Genomic DNA, 11522 nt, shown 5'->3' on the forward strand with positions numbered 1-11522 from the left:
AGAGAGAGAGCTCAAGAACAGCTTGTAGTGTAGTGCCTAACTGTTCAGAGGTAGGAGAAGGGCTATTTATAGTGTTCTTCGAAATATGGCCGTTGGTCACTTGCCACATCAGCTTTTCTCCCGACAAACCCGGTCAACCGGACCACATACCGGATTGTCCGGTGCAGAGGCCGGTCGGACCGGATCAGGGACCGGACCAGCCGGTCCAAACCGGTCGGCAGGCCGGACTCCGACCGGGGTCACTTTGTGTCGTCCAGGAGGTCATCCGGTTGGCGCCCGGTTGACCGGTCGGCATGCCGGGCCCACCGGTTGGGAGGCCGGCTGACCGGAGCTAGTACGGCGCACGGTTGGCGCCCGGTTGACCGGTCGGCACGCCGGGCCGGCCGGTTGGGAGGCCCGCTGACCGGGCGGCAGACCGGATTCCTGCTGTAGACCCATTTTTGATTGTTGTTGAAGTGGGGGGTCTCCTTTAGCCTTCTTGTTCCTTTGATACACCATTTATGCCTCTTTGCCTAATACCTGAGATTATTCTTATAGACGTATTAGATCAAATACTCTAGCACGGTGTCATTGTTACCAAAATAATGGATAAGGGTAAAATACCCTTACAACAAACAAACTCATCTGGCTGCATGAATAGGTGCACATTCATTAAACGATAAACTAAATGGACCCATGGATCAGCTCTATTCCCAGATAATGCCTGTTTGAAACCTATGTTCAGCGGCAGTTGAGTCATGACATCGAACACCGAAACGTTTGTCCGTTGAACTATGTGATAAGAGGGAAGGGTATTGATGAGCCAAAGGAGTGTGACCTAACGACGTGTCCTCCCAAAACTTAGCTCTTTCACAATTGCCAATATTAAAAGAACCATGTTATAATATAAACTTAACGAGTGTTTCCGCTTTGCAACCATATCCAAATACATTGTAAACCGGGGATGGTAAAACCCACTGATCTAACCCTGAGCCAGATTTAACATTTAATTTGAACACTTAGAAATTTTTTATAGTGAAGAATTTAGAGTTATATGATCAGTTTTGTAAGGAACTGTTGGAAACCATTAGCAAATTTAGTGCAACAACAGTTAATCGTGAGAGACGGGATTTTCTTTGACAATGACAATGGTCTTGTACAGTTTGTGTATTTAGCCTCTAGTACCACAAAACTAAATAAAAATGCTATCACCAGGGAAACAAAATAAGAGACGGCGCACGAACAAAATCAGGTTTGATTGACTCTCCAGATCTACGGCATTGTTCTACTATTTCGTTTCCAACCAAAACAAAGCAATCCATGGGCACAACACGCCCAGAGTACCCATCGGCGCAGCTTAATTAGCTCGCCATGGACAAATCTCGGGAAAGCTACATGGGGAACTACGCTTCGTGCCTTGCCCCTGTACCTGTAACCGTAGGTGGCGCCGAGGCGCAACGCCGGCTTACGCTCAGGCAAGAGCAGCAGAGACAACAGATGCCTCCCGAAATCGGCGGTTTCTTCAGAATACAGATCGTGTTGCTTCAGATAGCACTAGCTCGCGATCGACACCTTCCTGGACTCTCGCTGATCGCGATGGGACTCTGTTGCCGACGAGTAGCGCTGCAGCGTCCGCGCCGCGTGCCTCTCGCAGACGGCGTCGAGCCGCATCTGCTGGTGGCGGCACTCCTCGCTGCAGAAGGGGGTGTCCCCTCTGTACATGAAGATGTCGTTGTTCCGGGCCAGCGACTTGGCGCAGAGCGCGCACGCGTCCTGCGCGGGCATACCGGACTCGCCGACCGGCTCGGCGTCGAAGAAGAAGGAGCAGGCCACGGTCGCCGCCATGGTATATTTGGCAAGGCCGGGACGGAGCTTAGCTGTAGGCTGTAGCTTCGCCGTGCGGAGCTGCTTTCGGTGTGAGGAAGAACTGAAGAAAAGGGATGCGAGACTGCGAGTTACCGAGCTGAGCTGAGGTCAAGGAAGCGGAAGGCTGGGTATATATGGACGAACACGGCGAAGGGCGCTTGCTGCCTTGCTGGAGTGATTCTGCTTGTTTATTCAGGCGTGGGCCACGGTGGAGTGCGGTGGTTGGCTCGAGGGCCGCGGCGGCCCAGGCACTCGGCGATTTGCACAAAAATAACCCAAAAGTGAAAGAAAAGCATAGAATGACCCTCCGGCGAAACTATTTCACCAATCTAACCCTTTTGTGTGGCGCCCCTTCCACGGGCGCCACACATGCACATGTGGCTCCCCTCCTGCCGGCGCCACTGACCCAGCCGACGTGGCCCCCTCGCCGCTGAGCTGGTGCGCCCATCCGACGTGGCAGCATGTGTGGCGCCCCTCCCAACGGCGCCACACATGCCAACTTATATGAAGTTTTGGGTCGAAAACATCCAGGGGCTCCGGAACCTCTGGGACTTAGCCGTTTTGCGAGGCTCGATGTGTGGCGCCGACACCACGGGCGCCACCCGAGCCTGTGTGGCGCCGATGCCACGGGCGCCACACATCCTCTTAAGTGTGGCGCCGCGCCGCGCCCAGCCCGACCCGACGGTTCTTCTCTCTGTTTCCTCTCTTCTCCTCGGAAACCGCCGCCGCCGCCCGACTCCCCTTCGTCCCCCACCAAATCGACCAAGCAATCGTCGGATCGGTAGGCCAAGTCCTTCCTCCTACATTCCTCAAGGTATTCCCCTTCGATTCCCTCTGATTCGTCCACTATTGTTGGTGGATTTGGTAGATTTGGATATGAACCCTAGATTTGGATATGAACCATTGATTTGGATATGAACCATTGATTTGGTGGAACCCTAGATATGTACCATTGATATGTTGGTGCAAGATTTTGGTGGATTTAGATATGAACCATTGATATGTTGTTCTTGACTATATTATGAAATTTTACATGTATGTGTTGAAATGGCTATGTATGTGTTGAAATGGATATGTAAGTGTTGAATGTGTATGTGTAGGAACCCTAGATATGTTAGTTGATTTGGATATGAACCCTAGATTTGGATATGTTGGTGGATTTGGATATGAACCCTAGATTTGGCTATGTAGATATAAAATGGTTATGTATGTGTTCAAATTCTATGTATGTATGTATTGAAATGTCTATTATTTGTGATGGAATAACTCATATTTTGGCTCATAATATGTTGATATAGAATGGCTCATAATATGTTGTACGTGTTGCTCATACATGTAGGATGGTGTGGCTTCTGGATGAAGAGTACGACAGGTTGCACCGGGCTGTTCATATGACGGAGAAGGGAACGGATCTTCAACCTTTGAAGATTCGTTACCATGGCACATCGGATATACCGTATGACGAGAGGTACACGGAGTTCATCCGGCCTACCGGTCTTCTCCCGTTCATATCCCTTGTAAGCCGTGGGGGGCCACTCATGAACCCCTCGGCACTCACCGCCCTTGTCGACCGGTGGAGGCCGGAGACTCACACCTTCCACTTGAGGGCCGGCGAGATGGCCCCTACTCTCCAGGATGTTTCCATGATCCTTGGACTACCTATTCAGGGCGAGCCACTGTGTATGAACACAGCTTCTGATGGGTGGCGCGAGCAGATGGAGGTGCTTATTGGCAGGGCTCCTCCGCCGCCAGCAGATCCAAAGAAGAGAGCTCCCGCCGGCGCGTCTTTCGAATGGATCAGGACTAACTTTGGAAAATGCCCGGAAGAGGCCGACGAGGACACTCGGAGGACGTACGCCCACGTGTACTTATGGTACATGATTTCGAGGACTCTCTTTCCTGACAGTGGGGGGAAGCTCAACGAGAGGCCATGGCCTCATTACCCTCACTTTCCTGATCGGGAGCCCACTTGGGCATACCTTTGGGACAATGTCTCGGAGATGTCGGGCGATCCAAAGATCATGTACATGCAGTACACTGCGGAGTTGGACACTCTTACCGCTGAGCAGGTAACCGATCACTCTTTTGCAATCCTAGTTTTCATTGATTCTACTGGCATGTCCTAAATTCTGAGATGTTTGTATGCTGCAGGTGGAATGGGAGCCATATGGTAGCTACTACCGTATTGGCGCGTCGATGACTGACCTCAACCACAAGTGCACGGAGGAGGCGCGGTTCTGGCGTATGCGCTGCCCACTCATATGCATGTGGCTTGTTGAACACCACCAGCCGCAAAGAGTGATGAGACAGTTTGGGCTGTATCAGGAGTGCCCACCAGTGTGGCAAGACACGGACAAGGCGCTTCATAGGTAAACTTCTGGAATCATGCGATGGAAGATTCTTGATAGAAGAGGTACAAACTAACTTGTTGATTCTTGCAGGCTTGATAGGCAGCGGCAGAGGAAGATCACAAATTGGCCAGTCCATCATAGCGGCCACATCGCAGCGTTCCAACAGTGTTTGGAAGCGGCACGGAATGCTGGCCCTGAGCAGATTGTGCCTCACAACTTCGCCGCTTTCAACAACTACCTCGAGTGGTTCCATGAGAACACGCGTATCGAGTTAGTTAAGCACGCGTATCCTGAGGAGATCTTGGACGACCCCATCCAGTTCGATGAGGTTGGGCAAAGCCAGCACGACAGATTTGCTCGCAGAGGGAGATCGACTTCTATTGCTTCCGAGCTGAACTTCGTGGTATTCTATTCTCTCACTAACTAGTACATCATCTACATTGCCATGTGAACGCTTCAATTGTGTATGCTATATTTGTCACAGCGGAAGGAGATCGAAAAAAGCAATGAGGAGTGCGAGGTTATGTGGGAAGCAGAGCGGGAGAGATGACAAGCTTTGTCCGACCGTTGCGGTATTTCATTAAGGTATGATCACCAACTTTGAATGTACGATACTATGATGTGGTGGATTTGTAACCATGAACGGGATGACGAGAACAACGCACGAAAGATGCGGCGGTTAGCCGGCTTGCTAGGTTGTAGGAAAGCCGAAATCGCTACATCTTCCTCTTCAGAAGAGCGGGAGGTATGGACTATTTTGTTGCTGTCAAACATGTTCTTACTAATTTCAACTTTGTAATCTCATGTGTTCGTGTCTGTGAAGATTCCTGAGGACGAGCTAATTTTGAGTCAAGCCATACTTCCAAAGCGTACCTCGAAGCAAGCCTCACGGTCAGCTTACCAGTTGAAGCCAAGGGGCAAGGGTCCAAACCGGTACACTCCGGAAGATTATATCAGCCGAGGAAAGAAGGTTGTCACCGAGGAGGATGAGGGGCCACGGCGGAGATCAGATATGTCGAGGATGAGGAACGACGAGCCGTTCTCTTCAGAGGAGGAGGAGGAGGAGGATGAGGAGGAGGAGGAGGAGGAGGAGGAGCGAAGCGGAGCGTGAGCGGGAAGCAGCAGCAGGAGCAGCCACGGCAGCGGACGAAGAGGATGGCCGTCCGGAAGCAGCCCGCTAGGACGGCACGTCGAGGACGCTACTAGGATGTGCCCACGTGTTGTTGTGAACTCTATATTCATAAGTATCGATTTGTGAACCCTATGTCATGTCGAACCATGGTCTGTAATGCTACTTGTTGTTTCAATCTACGTGCTCCAATGTGACCTATGAAGTGTTATATGTGTATGTCATGAAATTGCTACTTGTTGTGTCCAATGTTGTACTCGTAACTGTTGGAGTTTGGTAGGATTTTTCATGTTTTTAACAAAAGTCAATGTGTGGCGCCCTTCCAACTGGCGCCACAAGTGCTTGTGTGGCGCCCATGGCATCGGCGCCACACATGCCAACTTATATCAACATTGGGTCGAAAACATCCAGGGGGCTCCGGACGATAAGTCCTTAGCCGTTTTCGCGAGCCTCTATGTGTGGCGCCCGTGGAATCGGCGCCACATATGCTAGTGTGGCGCCAGTGGAGTCGGCGCCACACATCGAGCCTCGCAAAACGGCTAAGTCCCAGAGCATTTGTCTCACAGTATGGTTGGGCAATTCCAAGTGCATGTGTGGCGCCGTTGGGAGGGGCGCCACACATGTCGCCACGGATGGGCGCACGGCTCGGCGGCGAGGGGGCCACGTCGGCTGGGTCAGTGGCGCCGGCAGGAGGGGAGCCACATGTGCATGTGTGGCGCCCGTGGAAGGGGCGCCACACAAAAGGGTTAGATTGGTGAAATAGTTTCGCCGGAGGGTCATTCTGTGCTTTTCTTTCACTTTTGGGTTATTTTTGTGCAAATCGCCCAGGCACTCACTCGGCTCGGACGCGACGAAGACGAAGACGACAACATGGGTCCCGATCTCTGAAAGAAACATAGAAGTTCCTATCGACGATGTCCCCGTCGACGCAGAGGAAAACCAGGTGCTAGCTAGTAGGCGGCTAGCGCTAGCTCCGACCTACGGGAACCGGAAAAATACTGCAACTTGCACCTCTTTCGGAGCAAAAGTGAGATGCAAATATTCGCGCCAATAATTAGCGGGCAAGCATGAGCATCCGCCGTGCAACTTGTCGGAAACCAGGGCATCAAATCTGCTCCAACTTCGGGTTAGTTAAAACTCTAGTGCAAACGTCTTAGTGGACGATAATTGGGGCTCCAGCACTTTAACAAACGTACGATAGGCCACCGAGCTAGGCACCTTAATTGCTAGATTATTATTAAGCAAAAAAAATTGCGAGAAAGATGATTAAGCAATTTTTGAAAAAAAAATCAGATTATTAAGCAATTTTTGACTAAGCTTAATTACAAGAACAACATGGCACATGGGTTAGAAAACTTAAACACACTTTCCAGACTTCACTATTTCATGGAACAAATACTAGTGCAAGAACACAAAGAATAAAGCACATATATCGTGGCGAGAAAAGTCGCCACTGCAGCGACACCATGGTCATTGTTGATGTTGCCCATGTTGTTATCGAGGTCGCCAAGTACGATGAGGAAGTAAACCGGTGAGCAAGATATCGAACAAATGTAAGCTGGAGAGGTACCTGACGGCCCCGAATGCTCCCACAAAAATTTATCGTGCGTCTTCCACTGCAGAATCTCGAAGGATGAGGTTTCGGAGTCTTACTCCCTCGAATGGCCTTGCACATAGTCGCTGGGATGGGAAAGCAAAGAGATTGGCACAACAAAAAGAACTCTGAGCGAGAGAGAAGAGTGGCCGGTCGTGTCGATGTGACCTAACTCTCCTCATTATAGTGTGGAAAGGTACCTTGCCGACTAAACCGACACGGAGCGGAGGAGACTCTGAAATTTGGATAAGTGTCAAGCATACACAATTGTGTTGACACGTATACCCCCAGCAGTGCACCGAGGAAAACATCGTCCTCCAAAAACTAACCTCGAAGTTGAATTCTCGCCACGAAACACAACGAACGTGCCCGTAATGAATGACAAGACGAGAGTGTGGTGGCGAAGGAGAAGTGTGCATAAACTTATTTTTTTCTTACTTAAAATTAACTACTAGGACTCTAGAGATCACATAATAAATCACTTCAACTCTATCCCTATTCTATCGCCAAATTGTCACGGTGGTAGCATTAAGATTTTAGAACCTGTAGTCCATGTAGGTTGAATACATGATCGCATCACATACAGATCCAACACTTTTTATTTGCGAATCATATAGATCCAGCACTAATAATGAAGTGAGTCGCAAATACTTGCGCACTTGGAAGTATCATACATTCATACGTGGTGTCCTTTTCACCCAATTTTTTGAAAACGAAAACAAGTAGGTGCTCCATACGGGAATCTTTCGATACAGTGCTGCATATGTGTGCCAGGAAGCAGCTTGCGTATAGTCGCCAGGACACCCGGAGGTCGGCAGGAACGCAGATCTTGTCTACCCAATCAGTCGCATGCATCACCTGTGGTCACAAGCAAACCGGGCAGCAACTGCATACTCCTATCTAGTAGTACTAATTTTTTGCACAGTAATACTATAATACAGCTTGTGTGTTGTTTAACCGCTACTAGGCTGCCCGGTTTCATCTGGGTTGCCGTGCACGTTTCGGACCAAGCGTGGATGCACCTTGCAAGGTGCAATCTCGTACACCTGCACGCCTCAAGATTCCAACCATGGCATTTTTTTTGGAGGGTGACGTCTTTTTGCATAAATATACTAGTACTACGTGCAAATGGCATCTTGCACTAGGATCACGCAGGCAGGAAGGCTTCGTTCTAGGGCGCCGCTTTCTCGAGATCTGCGCCAACTTTTTTTGTGTGGCTTGACACGGAAGCATTGCACGCAATCGCAAATAATCTCGCTACAAAGATGCTCCTACACAGCTAAACTGTACTGATCCAATTATCCAAATCATCCGTGGCTACTATTACTCTGCTAATTAACAATTGTTTCACACAAAGAGACCGGTGCAAAACTACAAAGTACAATGACGAGGATGTACGGTGGAAAACTACTACACTACGCTCTTTTTCTGACGACTCAAAAGTCTTGGTTGGTTGGTGTTGATTGCACAGTGGGGTAGTACTAACAATGTAAGGGTCCGAGGAAAAGACAAGGTGGCAGAAAGGGAGACGGAAAAACGCTCTCGCGACCGCGTCGTCCCCCGCGGGCGACGGGGCCGCGCCGCCACCCACCCTCGTCCAGCTCCCCCCTCCTCCTCTTCTCCTCCGCCGTCGTCGGCGTGCGTCGCCGGGCAAGGCCCGGCGGCGCCCGGCGGCGGCGGCCCTCGACTTTCCCTCTCGGCGCTGCGCTGCGCGGGGTAGGTGCGGCCGGGAGGTGCTCCTCGGCCGGCGGCGGTCCGGCGTGGCGGGTGAGATCCCCACGTCGGGTGGGAGGAGGGGTGGCGGCGCGGCCGTTGGCGGCGGAAGCCGCACGGTGCGCGCCATGGCAGGGGGCCCGCTCGGCGGATCTAGGCCCGGGCGGGGCCCGGAGGGGCACGGCGGTGTCTCTGCTCTTGGCACGGCGGCGGCGCTCCACGGAGGAAGAGAGCGGGGGCGGCGGTGGGTGGCGGCGGCGGCACCGGCCGGCCGGTGCGGCGTAGCGGCGGGGCTTTCACACGGGCCCTTTTGGGTCGGCGTAGAGACCGGTCGGGCACAGTACGCCTCGTAGCCTCGTCCGGTCGGCCACCGCGAAAGCGGTGGAGGCGATTCCTCCCGCGTGGCTGCGGTGCTGCTACCCCGTCCCCGCCGCATCCCTTTTCTTCGTCTAGGCCTTGCTCCAGGTGACCACGATTAGGCGGCGAGGATGGCTACAAGACCGTGGTGGCGTGTGCGGGTGGGCGGCATGTTAGGTGGAGCACGTCGGAGCGTGGGGTGGTCGGTTTGGTGGTCGGGAGAAATCCTGTCGGCATGCTCGACACCGACGCGGTGACGCCTACGGGTGTCACCTTTCCTTCTGAAGGGCGTCGGGTGTACCTCCTCCCCAATCCCCTCCGCATGCGGGAAACCCTAGGACTAGTCCGGCAGCGGCGGCGTCATCGTCGTCTCCTTGGTGAAGGTGTTGCTTGGTATGCGGTGCCTCGGCGTGCTAGGAGCGTGGTGGTACTTCTCCGGAGGGCGCAGCGGTTGCGGGTCATCATCGTTTTCGTCGATCTGCCGGTGTCGGCATTTTTTCTTCTTTCCTTTCTTTTTCTTTTCTTTTGGGCTTGGTTGTGCTGCGGCCCCAGCGCGTTCGTTATATCGGGTCGTTTGCTATATTAATATAGCGGGGCGAAAGCCTATTTCGAGGAGTACTAACAATGTAAAGCGTTGGGTTTCGCTGGGCATGGACGGCTTCGATATCGGGCACATCTTCTCTTGCTATGTCCACATCTTCCAGCCAAGCTAGCATTCGCCTGCTCGCTCCCACAACTTTCGATCCTTGACTAGGCGATGACTTGACACACGTCGTACAGCAAAAGGGCACGCATGAAATACTCAAGCAGTCCATCGGTTCAACTTGCATTGCCTCTTTTTTAATTTTTAACCATCATTCGAACCGATACTAGCTCAGCCTAAATTAATTGTCTGATTGGAAAATCCCATTGGCATACCGCAAAGGCGCAAACGGTCTATTTGGCGAGCACATTTTTATCGGGCACCCAGTAAAATTGCGACTTTTGCCGAATGCCCCTGTAAACCACACTTGCAACTTTGCCGAATGTTGCGCTAAAACACTCCGCAAACCATCCTAGACATGTGCTCATCCTAAGCGTGGTTGCCGGTAGGATCAACTTTGCCATGTGATTTTCCAAAACACAGTCAGAAAACGTGAAACAAAATATACTTTTGGATTTTGATCGAGTAAACTCTTGAAATTTTGTACTATATTTTCTTCAATAAAAACCTACACTTTCCTAGAGCTCCACAAAAAAGAAATATGAAATAATAGTACGATAAAAATAGTCAGAAATTTAGTCATTTTAGCAACTTAATTAGAAATATATTAGTTACATGCATAAATGTACTCGTATTTTCAACTTAATTAGAAACATATTAATTGTATGAATAAATGTATGTACTGTTATATCTATGCTTGCATTTTATGTATGCATAACATATGTTTTGAAATCACTAACGGATCCTCACTAGTAGGTTATCTCAACTACCGGTGGTGTGTCCGGGAGGATGCACGCTACAGATAACATGATACCAATAGCGTGATAGTAGTCGCAGGCGAGGCCCGCCACTGGTAGCTGATTTACGCACGCTACTAACAACGTGTTTACTACGATTGTAAACAGTGGTACATTAGAAGGTAACGAATCATCTATGACTTTGTCCAAATATTGGAAAAAGTAATTCACGAACATCGATTTTGAACTAAACTTTTATACTTTGAAATTTTATTTTATTTATACTATAATCTTTATGTGTGCAATATTTCATTACGTAGAATGCATAGTCTCAACCACACAACAATCATTCTGAACATTAGTTAGAGTGTTTTTCATCTAATTGTAACGTACATTACTCAAAAGATTTTGTAAGAAAATTTAAACTGCATGTATATCTTATTAAGAAACCTCATGTATTATTGTTCCATAGTTGCATAAAGTATATTGTGAAATTTAGGATTCCTGGTTAGATGATGTGCCAGATTGTTGAGTAACAAAGGTGTTGCTAATACTATCGAATTCAATACATTTATATATTTTGAGTATGAGTATTCATGTATATATAGATTAATATCATTAAATAGCATGATACTAGATACCTCACTGAACAAATATCTTAGTGTTAGCGCAAGTGTAGTATTATACAAGTATAATTATGGAAGATTCTAGAGTATAAACTCAATGGACACATGTCCGCTTCGCAACCATTGATACAAGCCAAATCCATTGGAAACCAGGGACGTCAAAACCTGCTGATCTAATATTGAGCTAGATTTAACATTTACTTTCTTAAAAGAACATTGTAGTGACGAATTTATAGTTTTGTACGATCGGTTTTGTAAGATTAACTGGTATTTCTAGTTGACATTGTAACCTGAACTATTTGTCCAGATCATTTTGGACTATGAATCGAAACCCAGGAGAAAATCAAGTGCAACAACAATTAACCGTGAAAGACAAGATTTTCTTTGAGAACGACCTTGGTTTTGCATAGTGAGTGGATGTGGATTTATGCTCTTGTACACGAACCAGGTAGGATGCAATTACAATG

At 49.4% G+C, this 11522-nt stretch overlaps 2 protein-coding genes across 2 annotated transcripts; one reads left to right on the forward strand and one right to left on the reverse strand.

Moving 5' to 3' along the window:
• Positions 1-1097: 1097 nt before the first annotated feature.
• On the reverse strand, positions 1098-1961 carry LOC127336524 (FCS-Like Zinc finger 3-like). The gene has a single exon (XM_051363345.2). The coding sequence runs from the start codon at positions 1822-1824 to the stop codon at positions 1534-1536; it is 291 nt and encodes a 96-aa protein (XP_051219305.1). The 5' UTR covers positions 1825-1961; the 3' UTR covers positions 1098-1533.
• A 1806-nt stretch (positions 1962-3767) lies between these two features.
• On the forward strand, positions 3768-4667 carry LOC139835330 (serine/threonine-protein phosphatase 7 long form homolog). Its single transcript, XM_071825193.1, has 3 exons — positions 3768-3914; positions 3997-4214; positions 4287-4667. The coding sequence occupies exons 1-3, from the start codon at positions 3846-3848 to the stop codon at positions 4621-4623; spliced, it is 624 nt and encodes a 207-aa protein (XP_071681294.1). The 5' UTR covers positions 3768-3845; the 3' UTR covers positions 4624-4667.
• The last annotated feature ends 6855 nt before the right edge of the window (positions 4668-11522 follow it).

This window comes from Lolium perenne, chromosome 2, assembly GCF_019359855.2.
Source record: "Lolium perenne isolate Kyuss_39 chromosome 2, Kyuss_2.0, whole genome shotgun sequence".
Taxonomy (NCBI): Eukaryota; Viridiplantae; Streptophyta; class Magnoliopsida; order Poales; family Poaceae; genus Lolium; species Lolium perenne.

What these genes read in the sequence shown, in the direction of transcription:
- LOC139835330 (XM_071825193.1), top strand. Translation starts at nt 3,846, where the DNA reads ATGTCGGGCGATCCAAAGATCATGTACATGCAGTACACTGCGGAGTTG. An exon ending in ACACTCTTACCGCTGAGCAG is followed by an intron (nt 3,915 to 3,996) that starts GTAACCGATCAC and finishes TGTATGCTGCAG; the next exon opens with GTGGAATGGGAGCCATATGG. An exon ending in ACGGACAAGGCGCTTCATAG is followed by an intron (nt 4,215 to 4,286) that starts GTAAACTTCTGG and finishes TGATTCTTGCAG; the next exon opens with GCTTGATAGGCAGCGGCAGA.
- LOC127336524 (XM_051363345.2), bottom strand. Translation starts at nt 1,824, where the DNA reads ATGGCGGCGACCGTGGCCTGCTCCTTCTTCTTCGACGCCGAGCCGGTC.